General features: G+C 40.8%; 2 protein-coding genes across 10 annotated transcripts in view; both read left to right on the forward strand.

Moving 5' to 3' along the window:
- The first annotated feature begins 4449 nt into the window (after positions 1–4449).
- On the forward strand, positions 4450–12554 carry rbm44 (RNA binding motif protein 44). 9 transcript variants are annotated; one of them, XM_030080143.1, is made up of 21 exons: positions 4450–4535; positions 4990–5143; positions 5432–5474; positions 5565–5671; positions 6054–6128; positions 6233–6287; positions 6405–6529; positions 6776–6903; positions 7032–7258; positions 7696–8308; positions 8384–8445; positions 8574–8765; positions 8965–9130; positions 9246–9280; positions 9424–9508; positions 9679–9769; positions 9871–10002; positions 10103–10182; positions 10437–10510; positions 11015–11249; positions 11814–12554. In XM_030080143.1, exons 2-21 carry the CDS (start codon positions 5038–5040, stop codon positions 12105–12107), a joined length of 2925 nt encoding a protein of 974 aa, XP_029936003.1. In that variant the 5' UTR covers positions 4450–4535; positions 4990–5037; the 3' UTR covers positions 12108–12554. The 9 variants fall into 9 exon arrangements, with proteins under 9 accessions (XP_029936003.1, XP_029936007.1, XP_029935997.1 ...); XM_030080147.1 differs by lacking the exon at positions 4450–4535 and adding an exon at positions 4563–4708; XM_030080137.1 differs by lacking the exon at positions 4450–4535 and adding an exon at positions 4563–4708 and having other exon boundaries at positions 9874–10002.
- Positions 12555–14501: 1947 nt separating this feature from the next.
- The window catches only part of itgb5 (integrin, beta 5), a 50033-nt gene continuing 41402 nt past the window's right edge, over positions 14502–23132 (forward strand). Inside the window, exons 1-6 of the mRNA XM_030080409.1 lie at positions 14502–15190; positions 15736–15821; positions 16150–16357; positions 16459–16708; positions 18398–18566; positions 21546–21707. Of these exons, the coding sequence (XP_029936269.1) occupies positions 15127–15190; positions 15736–15821; positions 16150–16357; positions 16459–16708; positions 18398–18566; positions 21546–21707 (939 nt within the window). The 5' untranslated portion in view covers positions 14502–15126. The remainder of the gene's footprint in view (positions 15191–15735; positions 15822–16149; positions 16358–16458; positions 16709–18397; positions 18567–21545; positions 21708–23132) is intronic.

Below are 23132 nucleotides of genomic sequence, written 5' to 3' on the forward strand. Positions count from 1 at the left end.
TGAACAAAGAAATACCACTTGTTCCCATGATTTTGCTTTTTTTTTTTTTTTTTTTAGTAATGTCGTTGGTACCTTTTTTTTAGTTTGGCATTTTGACAAAAGCATTTTAAAGCTGGTTTAGAGTTTATCAATATGGTGCGAGTTGGGCATTCCTATTGTGCTTCTAGATTAAACTTGTTAAAGACATATAAAATGTGGAAGTTTTTCACCAATAAAAAACCAATAAACAAAGCATTAACCGTAAATGTTAATTTTTCTTTCGAAAGCAACTGCATGAATTAAAAAATAAAATTTGGCCGCTGGTTTTGACTCTTCAAGGGTAAACAAATTTCTGATAATACAGTTGTCATTGAAAATGTCACTGAGCACAGGATGAGAAAATCTTTTGATTTTTTTTAATATTTATGGATTGGTTCCTCTATGCTCTCACGGTCAATCGTAATACATCAATCACAAACAAACAGCATCAAAAACGTGTTGCTGTTCAAGCTATTTTGATAGCTGCTCTCCAGGTCTAAAGCCTTAAACAGGATTATTTATGAGTGACGAATTACCCTTGACCATTAGAGCATAGTATCTAATCCATAAATATTAAAATATTCAAGATGTTCTCTTGTACAATGATTACGGGACGATGAGGTTAAAGTACAGTGTGTGTCCTGAACATTTGTGCTTCTTCTGAGTCATACCAGTATTACTTGCAGCAGCATTTTAAATGCAATTAATTGATTGACTTTTTTCCATTCTACAAAGCTTTGAGGAAAACAGTTTATTAATAATACTCTTTTCTTATATATGATAAGGAAATTATAATCCATAAGAAAAGATGATCATGTTTTTTTAGGTATTACATTGATTTTTCTTTACTTGTGAGTGCGAACATTAATCCCTCAAGACAGAGCCATAAAGTGGGACAAAAATGAATCTATACCCAATACACAGCACTGGCTAAGCACTGAGAGACGACTGTAATTTCAAAGTGTTTAGGCATTTGTGAGCAGATGTAGCAGTGCAGCTCTCTTACTGTCTTGTGCCTGTTTGAATTTAGCAGTTTATTCAAAATACCCCGCTATCTGGCCTTCCCTACTGCTTCCATTTTGCATGTACAGCAAGAGATTTATTAGCATATCAGACTTGAAATATTGTTGCAGTGTTACAATTTTTAATTTAACTCAAACACATGGTATCTGATGTGTAAGAGGACCGGGGAAGCTCTTGAAGCAGGCATTGTTGTGATGCCCTGCACAGTCCCTGGTGTTGAGTCACAGTCTTATCAAAGCCCGGAGTGTAAAAGCCTCGCTCCGGTCTCCAGTAACACAGCCTGGCAGGCAGCTTTCCATTGACTGAGAGAGAGAGGAGAGAGAAGAGTGCCTTTGAATGCTATGAAAGGCCTTTTACTGTGCCCAAGGGAGGAGCCCTGCCCTGATATTGTGAGTGCGTGCGTATGTGTATAGCTGCTGTCATCACTCATAACTGATGTTTATTTGATAAACTCCACTCCGAGGTGCTCTTTGTATTCCTCCTTCTGTGAGAGGCCTAAACACATTTGAGATGTGGGGGATGCTGAGCCTTTAAGATTTCATGTTCATAGGTCCAGGTAACCTAGAATATGCCACATGATGTATAGGCTACAAAGGTCTGACTACAGGAAACATGAAGTACACATGAAGTGTGAGAAAATGCATTTCTAGGATGAGTCCCAAGTGCTGGGTAGAGCATGAAACTGTAGCCATGTAAAATGCATGTGTCAGAGAGGAACAATGAGAGGATTGAAGGTCAAACAGTAACGTTTTCAGCAACCACACAGGAAGACAAGGTGAATGCATCTTTGCACTGGAAAACAACGGGATGGGGCTGGGCTGGATTTAAGGACTTGCACTTTCTTCAAAGATGTGCCAGTGATCTGCTGGTTAATAACTCTGTACCTATCCACATGCAATATTTTGGTCATTAAAAGAAAAATCACACCATCCAACCTGGTATATACTCCTCAATACCTCCACATGACAAACTTCATCATGGTTTACAACATTTTACAAAATCATTTTCTACTTTACTTCTGCCTCTCATTTACTGAGCGTATCTAATTAATAAAATTAAGTAAAAAAAAAAAGAACTAGTGATTGTGAAAATTTAATTATGAATGTTAACACCTTAGCTGCGAATTTTCACATGCCTCCCACAATCCTCCTTTCACATTCAGAGGGAACTATACATCAGTACACCTCGGCGCTGTCCAAAATTTGTATTTGTTACATCCCAAATCCTTGACTAAAGAACAGGCCTGGTTATGATTATGGCTGGGGAAAAAAAATGCCCCTGCCTCTATACTGTCAAACTTTCTTCCACAAGGAACCTTCAACCTACGGGGTAAAGCCATGATCCCAATTTAATGGTCCTGATCCACTTAGCAAGAACAAGTGATAAGATTGAGGCTTTAAAGATATCACGTTGCCTTGGAAACGGTCCATCACCAATGCAGAATGCTGTTGGACGTTGAGCCCCACTCACTAACCAGCAGAGGGAAACAGTGGAGTAAAGTAAGAGTATTTCTGAGTCAGAATAATTAGGTGAGTGTGTGTGTGTTGGCTTTGGAGGGATGATTTAAGCTACCAAACAAATGAATCAAAACAGACTATATGTTGCAAACATCACAATACATCGATGCATACACTATTACACAGTGGTGGATATATATTGCCCTGGGTGAAGGGGCGTGTGTGAGGAGGAGAGTGCACAAACCACATGGATAGTCCATCAACATGCATTATACCACATGACCACTAACTGCATCCAAAGTGGATTATTGATCCAGATACAAGACATGGCTGCTCAAGTGTGTTATGGTATCAGCATTGCATTTTTTAGACCATGCTACACACTCTCCAACACATTGTCAGGACAGAGAAAGTCTGTCTTCTGCAGTTTGAGAGGTTGAACTTCTCTGTTCTGGCTACTACTGAGCAATATGGGTCATGCTGTCGAGAAGGGAACAGCTCAAGTCTTTCCCATTCACCTCTTTGGCCAACACACTGTATGCATAATCCTAATTGCCATGTTGTGACACTGGCTCTAATACTCTGCATTACACAACACATTTCTCTCTCTCTCTCTCTCTCTCTCTCTCTCTCTCTCTCTCTCTCTCTCTCTCTCTCTCTCTCTCTCTGTCACACACACACACACACACACACACACACACTCACGCCCGCACGCATGCAATTTCACACACATTCACGCATGCACACCAACTACACAAAACTCATTGATTTGATCAGAACTTGTGATGTGAGCTCATATTTATTTTACATGAACCATGGCTGCCCCCTAGTGGCCAAGTCCTCATCCTGCTTCAACACGACAGGGAACTAGAATATATTGTGACTGAGTAAAAATAAAATAAAATAAAATAAAATAAAATACATCCTAACAAGTAATGGTAAAACTAAAAACTACTAATAATGGATTCATCTGCAGATTTTTTTTTTAATATACTAATTTAATGATGGGACTGAACATCATATTTAGTCTCCTTAACACAAAAACACAAAAAGACATCTAAGATCACATTTTACAGTGTTTTCTTTAAGAACAGCTGATTTTAAAGATTGTGACTTACGCAAACAAAAGTTTTCCTGTCTTTACATGTAAACTGTCATTAAATGTGTTCATTTGTTTTGTGTATTTCATTATCATTACCATTATTATTATTATTATTATCATCATCATCATCATCATCATCATTAATAGGCTAGTAGTAGTAGGTAGGTAGGTAGGTAGATACTTTATTCATCCCGCAGGAAATTCACATTTTTTCAGCAGTATCCACAGATTACAGATTAAGTAAATAAAAAGAAATAAAAATAAAGAATAAGATCTAAGTACAACAGAATAAGATCTGAGTACAACAGAATAACCTAAGTACAACCCAGTGTGCAAAAAGCAATGTGCAAAAAAAAACAAAAAAAAAAAAAAACAGAAAAAAACAGAAAAAACCGTGTGCATGGGTGTATAAAATGTGCATAGAGGTAGGTCGATGTGCAAATTTAGAAGAAATACACAGTATACACATGATAAATAGCAGTAAGCAATATAAGCACTATAAACAAGGATTATAAAAAGATAGAAATATGAACAATTTAAACAGAAGTATTAACAGTTTAAACATCGGTGGAAAATAACCTAACCTAGTAGGTAACCTAGTAACTAGTAGTAGTAGTAGTAGTAGTATCAGTGTGTTATGCCATCTAAAAATGGGATGGGCCATAACCCCCTTTATATAAAATATGACCAAAAAATTAATGTTTTAAAAATCATAAAAATATTTGCAAAGTCGAATGAGCATGCATATCGTGTAACATTAGCTGGACGGTTTAGGTGAAACTATGAGGAAATAGTTTTTCGTTTGTTTGTTTGTTTTTAAAAAACGGTCCGGGACAACTCAAGAGGGAAGACGAAGCCCTTCTAACGGCTTCAACTCAACTTTCCTGCCATAGCCACGCTCACCTGAAGCCTGCTGCCCGTAGCGCCACCCTGCGGTATGAGTTACTTTAATGAATAGCTGCACTTCAGTGGTAAATAACACCTAACACAGCGATAAACCGATATTTAGTCGAAGGCAGCGTCAAGCCCTCCTCGCTTTGACCGTTTCAGAGACGCGGCTAACTTAGCCAGCCGAAGCTAACGTTGCTAACGCCAGCGCCTCGAAATGGTAACACTTAATTTAATAATTAAGTAATTTATTAGCACTTTAAAGCAACGGAAGACCACAATTTAGGTTTACTTGTCTGCTTTCCTTTTTGTATAAACTGGTCGACGAATGTGGTTGCGGATAGTTAATTAGCTGTTGCTAACGTTACGTAGCTAATTTGGGCCGTTTTTCCCTGCACCTGGTACATGGGTGTAGCTAACATTGAGGAGTCGTATTTGTACTTGGATTATTATACTTCTGTTTGCAGTGTTGACGACTGATTTATTCGGGATACTCAACAGAATACGTGGCCTTTGTTTCCGCTTTTGTTTACCAACGACGTGCCGGTGATGCACGACACACCTGCGCTCCCGTTTCATTACGGCTGTACAGGCGTGCTGAGTCCGCATCAGATGGCGCACAGTTTGTTTTACGGAGTCGAAAATCCGGGTCCAAGTAAGTCTCCAGTGAAACTACACATCTTTAACTCACTGGATTACCTCTGTAACTTAAAAAAGTTAAAGTCGTATGTAATTTAGCTAACTTGGTCAGGAATAGGACCGCAGAGTTGGCTTTGGTTTGGTCACCGCTTGTTTCTGCAGGTTGTACTTTGGTTTCTCAACTGGAAGGCACACAAAACCATATATTACAAGCTATACATCAATAATATCTTATTGTGCATGTGGACAAAATGATGGTATGGATCGAAATTGCAGTTTGTATTCATTCATCATCTCATTGCAGGGTCTCTTTCAGCAGAAGAATGCAGAAAATTGCTTCTGGATAGGTGTGCAGCTATAGCCCTCCCTCAGAATGGCCTTATTAATAATACAGTTGATCTGGTTACCAAAATACATAAACTGTCCTGCATTTGCAGGTCTGTGTTTGAGTTGGTGAAAACTCACCAATTCCTGGAGTTGACTGACCCAAAGCTGCTGGGCTGGTACCTCTCTCTGCCTGTGGAGGACAGGAAGTTGATCCAAGGTAGTGTACATTAGGGCCACCGGGGTCACAGTATATAATCATATCTGCACCATCTATCTCATTCAATACATCTGTTTAATACTGCAGACAAAATAAATAGCTAAAATGCAATCTAAAATCTGTTTAAATGAGTAATAGCCTCATAAACCCCTGTATGTTTTATTGTTTGTTGTGTGGAGAGAACAAATCAATTAAAAACCACTCAGTTTAATTTAAACGTCAATGATGTGCTTATCAGCCAGGCAGGCTCTGAAAAGATAACTTTGTGCTGTGGAGTTTATGCATGTTCTCATTTCAGAGGGCAATAACAGATGAACCAATTCTAAATGTTTAAATTTTAAGTTCAATTTAATTTTCACTTGCTGTATTTCCTGTCTCTTAGATGAAGGAGGATTTCACGAATTTCTGAAAAATCATCCTTTCCTAGAAGTGTCCCGGCATCATGTTTATGTCAGGTGTAAGTCTGTTAGACTCTCTATGAATTTTTTGTGCACTGAGAGTAACTGAGTAGTGAGAGAGTACTGAGAGTAAATGAGTAACTTTCTTTTCCAACCAATGCAGATGACAGGGCAAGCGATGCTCGTTCCCAGATGTTAATGTCAACCTTCATAAATGTGTATGTATACCAGTTTATGCATCAGACTGAAATAAACCACTAGATAAGTAGTTTTTACATAGGTAAGCTTGTAGTTTGATAGTGAATATTTTTTACATTATTATGTTTTTCTCTCAGATGCAGAAGGCCTACATTTTATGGTGTGACTGTGTGTGGTAGTTGTCGAATCAGCTGTCCACCGGGAGCAAACTGGTGTAGATACTGTTACACACCCATTCAGCAGCAGCTGTTATACCCTCAAGGTGATGCTCATTATTACTTTAAGATTAAGATTACAATACTGAAGATTATTTTAAAAATGAGAAAAAGACTATGTGAAAGATGATTTACATTAGTCACATTAGGCTTACATTCAGCATTTTTTTTCCAGCTAGATTTTTTTTTTTTTTTTTTTTTTTTTTTTGTACAATACTCCCTGTAAGCCAAGCATGAAAAATGCCCCACTGCAGATCAAAACATCAATTTGCTTCCCATTCATATGCACACAGCAAATTCTCAGAAAGAGCTCCAACAGCCAGGAGACCATCGTCCCACCAACCAGTTTGTGAGGCAGCAGGACAGTGTCCAGAGAGCCCACAACAGCAGCTGCATCACAGAGGAACCAAGCCAAAAGAAGGTAAACACATTTTAAGGTCATCAACTTGGCAATGATATCTATTGTAAACAGTGAACGAGATAGTGCTGTTTGGCTGCAAGTTGTAAATTTGCTGCAAAAAAGGTGACCAATGCTGGATTTATTCAAAGGGCCCGCTGTCGTCCCCAATGTGGAAAGAAAGACCAGCGTGTCCGGACAGCAGGGGTAGTAGCAGTGTGCCAGTGTGCAAGGATCGAGCAGCACAGAACAGCTTGTTTGTGGACATGGAGTTGGAGAGACACTGGCAGAAGGGAGAGTCCTCGGAGTCAAGGAGCCAGTCTGCAGTCACACAGGGCCAGAGCAGTTACTGCAACTACAGTCAAACCAGTCACCTTTGGTGAGTTTGCATCTTGTGGTTGACACATCTATGCATTGTTTTTTAATGCTCGCAGTTTGTTTTCAAAAATGCTCTCTTAGGCTTTGACATTACGCTAAGCTAAGTTTTTTTTTTTTCTCAGTATAATCATTTGCCTTTTAAATTCCATGATATTCATGAAGAGTTAGCAACCAGTATCAGTCAACAGTGACAGTGTGGCATTTTAGTACTCCCGTTACTTTGACAAAATAGTCTAAACCTCACACTTACTCATACCTGAAGAAGACCAGCTCACATCCTAATACAAAGAATGATTATGGGTAAACAAGCTGATTTGTGATAATAACAAAATAACATAACATTAATATTTGACCAAAGATAGGAAAGTCTACTTTATCATTGGGTTTTATCTTAAGTCTGAAATAATTTCATATACTGTTGTTTTGTTATATTAACAGTTCAGAATGGTCAGCTACAGAACAGGGGCCTCCTTCTGAGTACTACAGCTTTGACAGTACCCAAATAGAGTGGGGTGATGCAAGCATTAAGCAATCAGTGAAGCCAGAGCAGGAGGACTCCCTGTCAGTCACCAGGGGGAGTTCAGAGCTGCCGAGCACTGAGGAGACTCCTGGCCGAGCTGAGGGCACTGAGGACAGCGATCATGATTACCCATGCGGCTGTGCTAACTTGACCTACAGTGTGCATGACTGCTCTGCTAACACAGCCAGCGGATATGAGGCTAGCTCCAGGAGTGAGGAACAGAGCGAAACCTTCCACAGCATCATGGAGGATGATATGAGCATCCTCGTGTATAAAATCACTGACAGTCCAGGTGGCACTGGGGTCACATCTGACAGCAGTGAGTCTGGTTTGGCTGAGCAGTCGCCAATCAAGATTAGTACTGCAGACAAGTCCACTTCAACCCACACCAGTACCTGTGATGCTTGTGTTGGCACTGAGCAAAATACGGCACTATGCATCTCAGCTGCCACCCAAACCAAGGGTCTGCTCACAGCTGACAAGCATGTCATTACTGAGGTCCACATGGCAGACCTGGATTATCTGACTGAGGTACAGTAGAAACAAAGGAGTTGTCATTCATACTGGCCTCTGCAGTGTGTTAACTTTTTCTGTTTAACATTTCAGGAATTTATCAAACTGAAGGCAGCTCAAGAGGAACTGAAAAAGCTGAAAGAAAAAATGTCAAGGTTTTGTACCAAATAAAGTTATATCTATGCTAAATTCACCCATTTGAAGTCTGCTGTTTTGTTTCTAAAGATGTACATTTTCTTAGCTGTAGAATTAGCTCTTTATACTTTTTTCCCCCTAATTCCAGCTCAGGTAGCACAGTGAAGAAGGATTGTGGTGCTAAGGGAGGTTGCGATTGTGCCCAGCGTGCCCAGCAAGCAGAGTGGAGCCTGTTGACTCTGCAATATAACATGTGCAAGCAGCACTGCTGGAGACTCTACTGTACCTCAGCTGAAGGAGAATGGCTCAACTTAATGCAAGGAGACATGAATCAGTATCAGTTAAACTTTCCCTCTCTGTGGCTGTCCTTTTAGTATCAAAGTTCCTCTTTGCCTGTGAAACTCAGTGGATGTTGAGTCTTGATGTAAAACATAATTTGGATGCTAATTATACAAAAGCATTGCAAAAGAAAGACAAGTAGTTGGGATGGTGGTTGTATGACTGTCTTGTTTCCTTTCATTGCTTTTTTCTCTCTGCAGATCAGAGGGCACTCCTGCAAACCTTGTGGGAGTCCTGCAAAGACTGGAGTCTGACTACAATGAGATGAGTGATAAAATCCTGGCAGGGGTTCCTCTGGACCAGCTCAAACCTCTGTCTGTTGACTCCCTAAAGTTGACCACAGAGACCCAATACATCCCTGCACAGGTCTGACAGTCTGCTTGCTGAGTAATTTTAAAACATTTCCACTGGGTGATGAACTGTTCATCACTAAACAGCAAATTTATCTGTAGTGTTTTAATCTTCTGTTGTTCTTATCTAGATGATCGGTGATGTACTGGCGAAAGTTCCAACTGGGTATGTTTGCTTTCTGTGTACAACTTCAGTTAAAACACGCCTATTTTTCTGATTTCATGCAGTTTCTGTGCCTCTCTCATACAGACTTGACTACTGACTCACAGGGCTTCTGTTATGTTATCCTGTCACGTGTCTCTTAATAGGAGCTCCCAGCAGCCCCACAGACAAGATAATAAAGTAGATGGAGGAAATGGTGGCCCTTGTGGTCAAACCGGCAAGAGCTCTAAGGTATCTTTTACCGTACAACCTTTAATTATTTTGAGATATATTGACCACCAAGAGGACACTATTAAAATGAAATCCTCAAGTGGCTTTTCAGTGCTTCTAATTGGGCATAGTTTGCATTTTAGTCTTAATCAGTCTGAACAGGGCCAGTGTTTGGCTTATTTCTTTCCCAGAAGCATCAGAGACGAGAAGACCCAGCTCTCCAGTCCAGGGTTGTCTGCAGAAAACCGTTGAAAACTGTTTCTCTTGTCCTCCAGGAGAGTGGTACTAACTGCTATACACTTTACAAATGCAAGCAAGTATGAAGCAAAAGCACCTTGCTCACCATTTAGCTCATTAACCTGGAAGTGGTTGATTTTTGTCAGCAGCTGCATGTGAAGAGCTGAACCATAGCGAGGCATGGCACGATGCTCTTGAGGAACTGGAGCCTGCAGAAGCAGCAGTAGTTGCTGAGACGAGAGAGGTCTCAACAGTGATGAAAAAAGAGATGAAACATGGTAAGCAGGCAGTGGATGTAGGTAGATCAGAATTTTAGCTGCAGTTTTGTGTAGTTGTATGTTATTTTGGACCAGATCCTGAAAGGTGAATTTGATGCAGTCACAGAATCAGCCAGGGAGGTGGAGAATACCAAGAGTTCATTCCTCTGTGTCACTGATCTACCAAGTACTGTGACAGAGGTGAGTCTGAACCCCACATCTACTGTACATGCTTCTCAGTGCTTAAAATGTCTTTCACACCTTATATGCAGTGTTAATGTGAATATTGCGTCTTGAAATATTAAAGTAGTCGCATGTCATTAAATGTTATTGGATTGACTACAAGTCAAGGAATTTTTGCTTTGAGTTGTTCAGTGTTTTTTTAATAAGCTGCATGTGATGTTTCTAGCCACCAGAGGGCAGTACATGCATTAAATTAAATCCTGTCCTCCTAGGGTGATGTGATGCTGTTGTTTGAGAAGTACCATGCTTCTGAAGTCAGTATCTCTGCTTTCAGCAATGGCATGAGGTGAGCCACTGCTCCATCCTTTGCACTAAATGATTTTAACTGATATTTACATATATCAAGGGTAAAATAATGAGTAGTAATACCACACAGTGCCAGATCTGCATTGGGAGATTAATTCTAGCGCACATAATTCGGTATTATACCCGTGTCTCTCAAACAAACAAATACACACACACACACACACACACACACACACACACACACACACACACACTACTACTACTACTATGATCACCAGTTATGCCAGTGTCACCACTCTGCAACAGTTCCTTTAGCCATGATTCTATTTAAGGTCCTGTACCATTTGTGGCACCTAGTGCCACAGTTCTGAATTATGTTGCTGTATTTATGTGTCAGCACCAATAAACTAATTCCAAGTCCTTGTGCTTTGGTTGTATGCTGCAATTAAACATGGCTAAAACATTATAACAGCAATTGCCTTCACAAACTCTGCACATAAATGTCAGTGATACAATCATCCGTCTCGCTGGTCGTGTTCTTCAGAGTTGCCGTAGTGACCATAAGTGGCCCCCAGTCAGCTGAGGCCGCAGTGAGAGAGCTGAATGGCTGCAGCGTGCAGGGCCATGCTTTACATGTGGAGCACATCAGCAGACCCAGGACAGGGAGCCAGAGCCAGGCCCTACAGCAGGCACCTTCCTCCACCAGCAGGCCGGGGTCCTCAGAGGACGACCTGAAGCCCCAGACCTCCAAAACTAGCTCCAGAAACACTGCAGTAAAGGTGAGAATATGGAGAGTGTGGTTCCAAAATAAAATCATTGAGGTACTAAGAAGTGATGGGCACTCCTATAAAATCACAAGTAGAGTGTTTCAAATTCATTCTGGCACTTTTGAATGGATTGTGTGTAACTTCAAGCTGACAAAATAACACTTGATTGTTTGTTGAACTTCATAATACTGTGTACAAAAAAGTGATTTGTTTTTTAATTTTTTGTTTCAGTCTGTATTTGGACTGAAATGAGGACATTGTGCATAGATTCTTTTTCAGAAAATCATAAAAAATTGACTTGACCATAGTGAAACCATTTCTTGCTGTGGAAGTGGCCTAGTAGATTAGTTGTATAAAATACTAGGGTATATCTTAGACTGTTTTGGAAACTGTTGTGGGTTGTGCAGTTATTTTAAGTGTTTGTTCCCAAACACAATATTTGGGACTGCTGATTATTATTATTATTATTATTATTATTATTATTATTATTATTATTTTCTAATCATGTTGACAAGACATTATGGTTTTATATGGATTAAGCTCATGTTATTGCATTATCTCTACTCGGCCCTCTAGCTGCTGCCCCAGCAGCGGCTCCACCTCAGCATCGAAAAGCGTAAGGTGGTGTCCGTCTTGCCCACAGCAAAGGGGACTTGTGTGCCCCAACATTACGCCACCATGGGCGGTTTTGATACTCTGATGGCAGAGTTGACACAGCGCCACCCAGATGTTGGGAGACAGAGGATTGTGGATGCCCTGCTGGAGCTGAAATCCAGGCACAAGGGCGCCCTGAATGGCCTGCCACTCAGGACCATCATGAAGAGGACATCCGAACTCCTGACGAAGCCCAGGAGCACCACGACACCCTGAGGAGGCACTGCTAGGTGTGTGTAACTTTTTGTTGTTTTCAGGGAATTGTTTTGAGTTCATTGTCAAAATAGCACAAAAAGCTTCAAAGGTGCTGCTAGTTGAATGTTTCAAGAAGAGAGAAAACATTTTATTTGAAAGGATTTTCACTTAAGGTTTAGTTGGTTTAATACCTAGAAAAAAATGTTTTTCAGTTATTTTTTCGTTGAGAACAGTATTTGCATATTCAGAGGTTCCTTTTTCTGTATTTCAGGATTGAGATTTTCATTTAATACCACTTGTACAGTTATGAATGAGGCAGCCAATTAAACAAGTAAAAATACATTTATACAAATATATTATGTTCTTTAAGTTGCAACTCACAAATCTAAAGTGTGTTTGTCAACTGGAATTGCAGCTGTTTGATTTGCTTCTGTGTCTGCTGTACTATAAGTAAAAAGATTTACTTGGTTGAAACAAGTGTTTTATGTTTTTATTTGTTTTTCTAAGTTTTTGTTTTTCTCGGTGCGCATAAGCAAGCAGAAATGTTTCATTGACAGTTCTAATTGGATTTGACTCTTTGACCAGCATGTGTTACCATTAGGTAAGGTAAGGTAATTTATTTTTCATAGACACGCACCAAAAGGTGCCCAGCCTTTTAAGAGCTTACAAGACACCACGAACACAAGAGCAATAACATAATGAGAACAAACAAATAGAATCCTGTTTCCTCCTATGTGTGTGTGTATCTGTATATATATGTACACACACACATATATATATGTCAGACAATTCTCAAACTAAGTATAAACACAATCCTGCTCCTTAGGCTTTGCAGCTATTAAACACTTTAGCACAGACTTACCTTTAACACCTAAAACATAAAAAGCCATCATTTGCTATTGGTAAGCATTGAACATGAACTGAGATAGATGCAACTACAGGTACTGAAGCCTAAATTTATCAGGCATAAAAACAAACCAGGACAACACTTAAAGTCAATATGTACGACTGTGATATAATGGACAAGAGGAACAAAAAATGCATTTCATTTTTGACTTCCAGATTACACAGGTGACACTGTATTCTCTGCCAGAGGCAAGACACCACATCTGAGCTAGGGACTAGCAGACCTCTGTGCTCTGGATAGTAAAAACTATACTAAATCAGACTGTGCAATCTCAGTTTTGGTTGGCACAACATTTATTCTGACCTCTTCGCTATTAATAGACCAGCCAAGAGGCAAGGCAGATGGAGCTTTAGACTCTGAGATCTCAGTAAGTGCTGAATTAGTAGTTCTGTTCGTGTGTGTGTGTGTGTGTGTGTGTGTGTGTGTGTGTGTGTGTGTGTGTGCTGTCCTGTTGTCATGTGTGATCACTAGGTGGTGATCACTCCCTCTGAACTGCGAAGCCTGGGATATGCCAGGTCATCACCACCACACACTGAAGAACTCACTGCATGTGATTAAAGAAGCCCACCTGATCAAACTGACACTGCACTGCTTTTTGATGATGGGCAAGGATATTAGCACAATTTATTCCTCAGAAATATTATGTTCAGGGACCCGGACACAGTTTTCATCGTAGCTTGCGAGCTGGAATTTTTACTGATGCAAAAACAAGTCTGATTGACATATTGACTGGCCAAAATTGTGTGGCACTGGCTCATCAGACATATAAATATGTACATAGACTGATAAGAAAACTAAATAAATATAAAATAAAGGTGGTACACAATGCAGAAACAGTACTTGAGGTAATTTAGAAACTGATCATAAAAGACTGTTTAGCAGACTTCAGAGCAGCACATCACAGCTGAGCAGATGGTTTGTTTAAAGAAGTAGAGAAGTTTATTCATCTGTTTATTAATCATTCAGCACATCTCTTGCAACTATTTGATTACCAAGTTGATGTTTACTTCAAATGTTTTATGTGCAAAAATATCAACCAACATATCAGATTTTTTTTTTTTTTTTTTTACACCAATATAGATATTGGTATCTGCTCTCAAAATCCAGTAGGCTTTCGGTCAGGCTTTATTAAAAATAGGGTCAAGGACCATGTCAAGGACCCCCAAAGTGGCCCATTAACTCTTAAGGATTCAGCCTGAGGAACCGATTTTTTTTTTTTTATTTGATCAATATTAAGTCGCATAAGGCTTTAGTTGCTGTGCATTGTGCTGGAGGAATGATAACCACATTAAGGAGAGAGAAACTTGTGGTCAGTCAGTTACCGTTGTTTATATCCGCTGATGGTGTCAATCTCCAGGGAACAGAGAAATTATTTAATTCCTCATTTTGTCGGCCACCCATTGGCACAAACACAGGGGACCCGTGTAGGTTCCTGGGCCACCCTTTGGGAACCGCTGGTTTAGGTGCCCACACATATAAGGCTTACATGCGTGTCAACAGTATTTAGCCAACCGCTGAAGCAATGAAAGGGTTAATGGTAATCCCTTTCGCCTGTAGTTGGGAATAGGCGGAGACTCCCAACTTGGATGCAAACCGGAGAGACGAGCAAACTTGGAGGGGAAAATCAGTACGAGTCGCAGGCTTGGAGTTGCGTGCATTTGTCGATTTTGGACTTTTCCGATTGATATTCCAACGGGATCTGGACGTGTCGGATCGAAAAGAGAAATAAAATCGATGGAGAGGTCGGGGAAGCGGGATTAGTGTCAGCTATGGGTGAGCGGGCAGGGACGTGGAAGGCTGCAGAGGCGTCCCGACAGTGTAACTCAGCGGACTGCACTTCAACAGGGCTCTAAACAAGGCTGTGGAGGATTTGCACGGAATGCCTCAAAGGAATGGAAACTTGCCCGTCGCGTCTCTTGGATCTTTTATTATGAGACCAGAATAAGCGCTTTGGAATAAGAGTTGAAATGGTCAGAGTGCACTTCGGTCCACGACGACTGAACCCAGTGTCAAGCCGGGCAGGAAAGTAAAAAAAATAAAAACAAAAAAAAATCAACTTGAAAGCTCTAGAGATAAATTAAAAAACAAAAAACTGCCACTGTTTGTCAACTAATAAACACGCAAAGTGCAGTCATGTGGACCCCGAGGATATGGATGTGCTGCATGCTTCTGGAAACATTTATGCACGGTGTTCGAGGTAGGATAAAGAAGGCAAACTTCACTGTATTGCACTGTATTATGTAGTATCAGCTGTTTTTGTTTTTGTTTTTTGTTTTTTTGCAGCATCAGTGTTTAGTAAGCCGTTGACCCAGCCAGTGTTTTGATTGTGCGCTCACGCTCCAGGCTGCCATGTCTCAGGGAAGCCATAAACCATAATGCCACATGGAGGAGAAAAACAACACAGCATTTGGTTGTTACTGTATTCACCAACATGTAATAGCACTGTAGAGCTGTTTCTGTCATGTAGGGTGTATATTGTTTTTTATTTGACAGAGGCTTTATGCGGTCAGATTCAGCTTAACTGAAAAATAACCTGTAACACATTTTAGAAGTGCATACCACTATCCACATACCACAGCAAAATTAAAAGTCCTTACAGTCAGCAAGATGATTATCTGTCAGCATCAAGTATGGAAAAGGTGCTGCTGGGAACCACAGAAACACCAAGTCCCAACAGAGAAGTAGCTGTCCGTTATGTGCTGTTACCATTGCTGCCTATGATCTTTGGCATTCTCTTGTCAGGTCTCAACATGTGTATGGGTGGCAGTGCTACATCCTGTGAAGAATGCCTTCTCATCCATCCCAGCTGCGCCTGGTGCGCACAAGAGGTGGGCACTCACCATACAGCAGCTCACCTGCCACATTACTATTAAGATCCATTGGTACAACAATGCATGGCAGTAGGGGAGAGGTAATGTGAATTTCCCTGTGGTGGGACTAAAAAAGGCTTATCTTAACTTCCAGATAGACTGCATGCTGGAGTGTATTCTCACCTCCCGGCAACCTTTTCAGGTCAAATATAGCAATACGATCACCAACGGTATAGAAATGAACCCCAGAGTTGTTCACCAATGAGGATGATTGTAGCCAACATGCACTGTTGTAATCCCACTCTTTACCCCAGTGATAAAGTGTTTGTGGCTTTCAATCCTACAGGATTTTGGGAGGGGGCGGACGCTGACGTCACGCTGTGATTTTAGTCAGAACCTGCAGAAGAGAGGCTGCGAGTCCCAGTTTATCGAGTTCCCCAGCAGCAGCACCTCAGTCCTGAAAAACGTACCCCTCAGTTCTAAAGGGTCAGGGCCAACCCAGTATGATGTCACCCAGATTATGCCTCAGAAGATCTCTCTCAGCCTGCGACCGGGTAAATAATCTTCCCATGGAGTCTCACTCAACCGTCTCACTTACATGATAGTTTTGATATCATAAAGTACGGAATGAACAAATAACACTGTTTCTGTCCAGGTGACCAGACGTGGTTTGAGGTGCAGGTGCGGCAGGTGGAGGATTACCCGGTAGACCTCTACTACCTCATGGACCTCTCTCTTTCCATGAAAGATGACCTGGACACGATCCGCAACCTGGGCACCAAGCTGGCCCAGGAGATGGGCAAGCTCACCAGCAACTTCCGGCTGGGCTTTGGCTCCTTCGTGGACAAGAACATGTCGCCCTTTTCCTACACAGCACCCAAATACCAGGAGAATCCATGCAACGGGTGCGTAGGCAGAGCAGGATTTACAGCGTACCTAAAATTGGATTGTGCTTGATAATGTTTGGATTAAAAATCTGATGGATGGATTGATATTATGGTTATGAAAGTTTAGTGTGGGATGAGTAGATGTCATAAGTGTTGTCGCAGTGTTACCAAAAAGCAGATTTATGTGAGACAGAATGTGAAGTTGTGCACAAAAAGTATTTCCTCTGGAGACCTAAATGGTTTCAGACCATATGAAAGGGAAATCCTGCTTCAATAATTTAGTCCAAGCCCACAAGTTCTATTTTTAACCGTTCATGAATGATTTACAGGGAGATATTCTCCAGCTGAAACAGTGCATGATTCATTGTTTTTCATATTTGATAAGACACAGTGGAGAAATAGTTGTTCAAAATGGCCACTTTCCACCCACGCTGCGTGTATGTGTGTGTGTATGTGTGTGTGTGTGTGTTATCTGTGCTCAGGGTTAGTTATGAGGGCAAGCTTAAAGAAAACCGAATAGATAGAGGGTGAAAAGCAGCCACACACCATATTTGCCCCGGAGGTGGGATTACTTTGCACTGACTTACTGCCCGCCATCGCGCATCACTTCCCAACTAGGTTACGGCCTGAGATGTGTGCATGCAAGTGTGTGTGTGTGTGTGTGTGTGAGTGAGTCACACATACACTGCATCATGGCATGGCAGTATTAAAGGGACAGATAATAACATATTGGCTCCTGAGCTCCCCAGCTCAACTCTGCCAATGCACACGCCATTTATACAAGAATAGAGAACGCTCCACATTTAGATTGACATGATTACATTCAGCTGTGGTATGCAGCATTTAAAGTTAGTAGGCTTGAAAATAGCATGGAAATTGTTACTGGGCACTCTATTAAGCCTTTATCCATCATAACTGTCATTAGCCCTTCAAGAATTACATTGTTGTTTACAATATTGAGCTCTTCTCCGTGCAAAATGAACACTGTGATCCTGAACAGAATCCAACTGCTAATATTGTTGGAGTTCAGATGGTTTAGCCTTGATTATTAACAACAATCTAATGCACAAATCAAGACAAGGTTATTTATAGTATTTTATTCAAAGTAGGTGTGACATATTGTTGCTTACAGAGCAATGAATGGCATAAATACATCACAAAACAATAGTAAAGAACCATACCAAGCTTGAGATATGAGTCCAGAGCTCTTTTCTGCTGTAGGTATTCACCTTGATATGATTGTCTTAGGAGAAGTCTGGCTCTCCTTATGAGGGGTGCACCAGTTCTTTCATGGCATCAATAATAAATTCTGCTGATTCAGCTGCATTGATTTCCTAAAACAAATAAATAGAAGGAAACATTGACTTTAACCTGAATCAATATGAGGTACTTTGACTCAAATCATTCACGATCCACCTTACCTTTAGACTTAAAACTTTTTGTCAATAATGCTTCTCTTTCCCCAGATGACGTTCAAGTAATTTTGTTGTCTCAAGGTTCTCATGTTTCAAAAGACATTACTGCATGTGTTTGTTTAGAGAATATAAAAGTTTGGCTAAATATACTGAATTAAAACATTGACTTTAAGTGTGTTTTACAGTCTTCCTTTGAACTGGATAGTTCCAAAAAATCCGTCACCATCCAGTTAATTTGAATCTCTGTTAAGACAAAGATTCACACCCCTATTACACGTGTCACCCTCCACAGGTACAAGCTGTTCCCCAACTGTGTCCCCTCCTTCGGTTTCCGCCACATCCTGTCGCTGACGGACAAGGTGGACCGTTTCAACGAGGAGGTGCAGAAGCAGATGGTGTCCCGCAACCGGGACGCACCAGAGGGCGGGTTTGACGCCATCCTGCAGGCTTCTGTTTGTAAGGTGAGCTGTCAGTCAAGCAAATTTTATCCCATTCATTTGAATGAACTCCTTCTTGTTTCTTAATTTCGTCCTCTTCCTAATAGTGGGTTGCACAGGTCCACCATGGGTTGCTGTGAACTTGTGACTTGACAGTAGTCAGTGGCCACCCCATATTTAGGTTCAGCCACTGTTGGACTGCTGAGATCCTCCCGTGATGAGCGGTTGGCCTATTTGCTTGTTAATTAAAAGCACCAGGGGGGACAGACAGGAAGAGCAGTCTGGCGCAGCTGGTTAAACATGAGGACGAACTGCTAGCAGGCCCAGTCATATCCCTGTTTTCCTCTCCCAGTTTAATTGTTTTCTTCAGAAAGAGAATGACTCCCTCCATTGAACTCCTGCCTTGTAATTTACTGTAACTGCAGCATTTCAAACACTCACTGGTTAAGAGGCTGGGCCGGGGTGGCCCATAGGCTTGACTGATGTAGGCTATTCTTATTTCATTCACTGTAAACCATATATCAGTAATTAGATTGTTATTTTTAGCATGGATATGTTTTAAAATAGTTACCATCCTGTGTAATTATTTAGTTTATGGGTGGTAAAACAGAAGCCTTGTTAACTTTTTCTGTTTTTTTGCAATAATCATGCCGGCACAGATCCACAAAGACATTGCCTTGAGGGAGGCAGACAGTGTGATAATCTTCTTGATCAGGGATTTTAAACCTTTTCCATGTTCTGCTCTGGACCCCCAAGTTGACTTTCATTGAGCCACGGACCGCCATCTGAAAAGACTTTGCCTTCGGGACCCTGATAAGAAAAGATATTGTTTGTTTGAAAGTATAAAACTTTAGATACTTTAGTTTAGATACCAGTCATGAACACTGACAAAGATTTCAAGAGTTTATAGATTTATAGAAGAGATTATAACATCATTTTAAAATAATCATTTATATTTTTTGTACTGTGACAATTTCTAGTGTCATTAATAGTAAAATTATCCCTTTGGACTGTGTAAATTCACTTGATTTCCTAGAAAAAACATGGGAAAACTGATGATTAGCAAATTAGCACAAAAAATAAAAAACACCAGGATAGTAGTAAAAAAAAAAAAAAAGTATCAAAATCCTGCATAATTAATAGAAATAAATAAATAAATGATCAAAAAATACCATAAAATACAACAAAACAGTATTTATAATTGTTATGATATATTTTAAGGTGAGCATAAATGCTTGTGAAAGGCGTCTGAACGCAGCCTTTCACCAGGCGTTTTTCGGATGCAGCATTTAGACGATTCCTCATTCGGACCCCTGGGAGACCCTCCAGGACCCGTCTCTGAAAACCACGGCTCTAAACTCAAAGCCGTTGGGCACTGTCAGATCCCAGCTGCTTTAGTTTTTCCAACTTTTGGAAAACACAGTCATCAGCGCCCAGGATCGTGCAGGATGTGATGTTGGCTCCAGCTCTCTGTTGAGTAGGATAATTACAGCCGACGTTTTAATGCACATGATTCATCTGTGAGTTAAGCGCCGCTTGTTCTCCTGAGAGAAATTTGTTTCCCCTCAGTGCCCTCAACAGCAGGACGCAGTCATTGTTCCTCGGCAGGCAAATAAAACTTTCTCACACACCGTATTTTATGCACAGCCATCGCCGAATAATACTGTCATTGATGTAGTTCTTCTTCACCTCAAAGGGGCCTGTGTATGACGGGTGAGCCCACAGCGTTTTTGCATACTGTAACTGCCATTATAATGGACAATGGAATTACAAATGGCTGCCTTCATGCCTCTGTCTCTGGTTGAAAGGTTATGTTTGTTTAGCGTCATGCATTAGTCAGCACTCTGGCTACCGCGCACGCTGCCACTGCCTATTGTCCCCCTCTGTTTCCCATTGATAATGGCCAGGCTTGGGTGTGCTGGAGAAAGCTCTGGCTGCTGTTACACGCTCTCTGTCGTTTTTGTGTCTGCTAATTTGGATCAGTGCTTCTCAGTCTTCCTGAAAGTCATAACAGAACGTTTTTTGAATAAAGCCATAATTGCCTGAATATAAATCTTTCTATTAGGCCATTATTTTGATGTGTTGTTCCTTTTTATCTGGCGTATGAAAGCTCTTTTATTGAGGCTTCATGCTTATTCTTTATAGTCTTGCAGCAGAGTTTGTTTCATAGATCTCTGCTGTGGTGACTTTTAAGGTTATATTCCATGCAGTTGTTCAACGTGCTGTAACTAGACAAATCTAAATAATAGCAGCAAGCTTGTGTTTTGTACTTCCTGCACTCGACAGGAAGTTTGTCATAAAGCGACTGAGAAGCCGTCTGTTCTGTGGTCTAACCCGCTGGTTTTCAAAGTGGGGTCCAGGGCCCCCCCAGGGGTCCTTGAGAGGCTTACAGGGAGTCCTCAGTGAAATGAGGAGTAGTTTAACTTCACTATAATTTCATTCACTAGAAACTGTGACGCTGCAAAATAGTTATGGGATTATTTTACCATGTTTTAATCAGTGTCAGTGCGCAAGTATGACATCTAAACAATTTAATATTTAAAGGTGCACTATGTAGCTTTGACAAATATTTGTATATATTCACAGAGCCTGCTGCTATGCACGCATTTTTTTATGAATTAATTTAACAAATCAAAAGAAAAATAAAATCTTTGAACACTTTAAACCAAACAGAAGAGTAGAGGATGCCTTTTTGAATAGTAACTTTGTATGTGAACAAAATTGCAGACCCTGTTATTGTAAACAACAACAGTGAACTGGTAACTTTTCAGTGTGCCATATTTCTGCAAAGGATGGTTTATTTGTTTGTTTCTATGCAAAATGTAATATATTTTTTATGTACTGCAGAATTTAATGGCTTTTCAGAGTTTGTTTGTTTTTTTCCTCTCAAAATTACATATTGCACTTCCAGCACACACACACAAAAAAATCAGTCAACTTTGGGGTCCAGGACATGAAAGCATTTGAAAACCCCTGTTCTAACCCACCATGCCCTCCAAACAGGAGAGGATAGGCTGGAGGAAGGAGGCCTACCACCTGCTGGTGTTTGCCACAGACGACGTGCCCCACCTGGCTCTGGATGGCAAGCTGGGCGGCCTGGTCCAGCCTCATGACGGGCGGTGCCACCTGGATGGCAACAACGAGTACAGCGCCTCCACTATGATGGTAAGATGGGAGGCAGGGATGTTATGTGGTTCAGATACAAGGCAAAAATGTTGGCAGCCGCTAAAGTCATCCTGCCAGTGCAACAGTTTGCATGAAATTTGCACTAGCTAGCTATTCGTGTTTGAAATCTGAACCTAAGGGGAATTATCGCAGATCTTTCCGCAGCACATTCACCCTGCAGCCACACACTCCCCCAAGAAACCTGACACCTGCATTCGGCTGCGCTTCTCCGTTTCAATCCATATTCTCATGCTTGCCGTGCCGTTTTGTCATTGTTCAATAAGGCCGAGGTGCTTTCCCCATGGAGTTTGCTCAGGATTACACTTTGGAATCAGGCATGTTTGCTTTGAAGAATGACTTAAAATAGATTATGAGTGGAGCTTGTTGCCTCCTTTTGATGAAAAGGGTTAAGTTTTCATAAGAAGGTATGCAGAGCTTTTGAGGATTTCTAACTCCACTTGGCTCTTATCCAAGCCTAAATAACTTGATTTGGGAAGTTTCTTCATGCCCAATTAACTTCAGTTAGCTAATTCGCTCTTTACACCAGAGAAACACTTAAGAGTCTTAGGTTGAAGTGAAGCAAGGCAGTTTTTTAACACTAATTTAACCACGCAAGTTGATCAGGGGCATGTCCTTTTTAACAATAACAGACAGTGGTGGTGGTGGTTGCAAAAAGAGAGAGATGGATCGAAATACACACACTCCCACACCGGGGAGCTGCACAGTAAAGCCAGATAATAGCACTGATGCTCAAGGGCAGTGCTGTTAACGAGGGAAAGAGTGATATCTTCTCTAAATATCCTTGGCACGCATTTGCAAGCCAGTGACATCATGGTGAAAATCTTGCTTCACTTCATTAGGCTGCCACAACCCCTGTTACATAGCTGCTAAAGGGCACTTTTGATCAGAGAGATATGATGGAAAAGCAGGACCAACGTGGAGCTGATTTAGAGTTTTTCGATTAGACGAAATCAAATCAAAGGGGGCCTTTCATGCATAATAATACACACTGTAGTATTTGAAGACAATACAGGGCTAATACTATATAAATCAGCATCATGTGGATTGTACTATACTTCCCTGTAATGCACACATGTCAAAAGGAGTTAGACTGATTTTGTTCTACTTTTTCACCCCATAAAACTGCTACATAATTTCCAGAGACTAATCCTAAGTCTTTTTGAATCACTTTTCCTACAACAGTATGGTCTTGTTGCATCATATGAGAGCTATAGTAGACAAATTCAATTAGAAAACAAGTAAAGTTAACTCGACTGCATGCTTGGATTGTATTGGCTTTGTGCTGGCAAAACATGTTGAGTTTGTTTCTCTTGCTGTTTGTGGAACACAATGTGCCTTGTTGTTACTTGTGCGACTGCTGGACCAGTAATTGATACAATTAGGACTTTCACAAGGCTCGTCCCA

Source organism: Myripristis murdjan, chromosome 21 (genome assembly GCF_902150065.1).
Source record: "Myripristis murdjan chromosome 21, fMyrMur1.1, whole genome shotgun sequence".
Taxonomy (NCBI): domain Eukaryota; kingdom Metazoa; phylum Chordata; class Actinopteri; order Holocentriformes; family Holocentridae; genus Myripristis; species Myripristis murdjan.

What these genes read in the sequence shown, in the direction of transcription:
- rbm44 (XM_030080147.1), top strand. An exon ending in AGAAAATTGCTTCTGGATAG is followed by an intron (nt 5,475 to 5,564) that starts GTGTGCAGCTAT and finishes CTGCATTTGCAG; the next exon opens with GTCTGTGTTTGAGTTGGTGA. An exon ending in CCAGAAACACTGCAGTAAAG is followed by an intron (nt 11,250 to 11,813) that starts GTGAGAATATGG and finishes TCGGCCCTCTAG; the next exon opens with CTGCTGCCCCAGCAGCGGCT.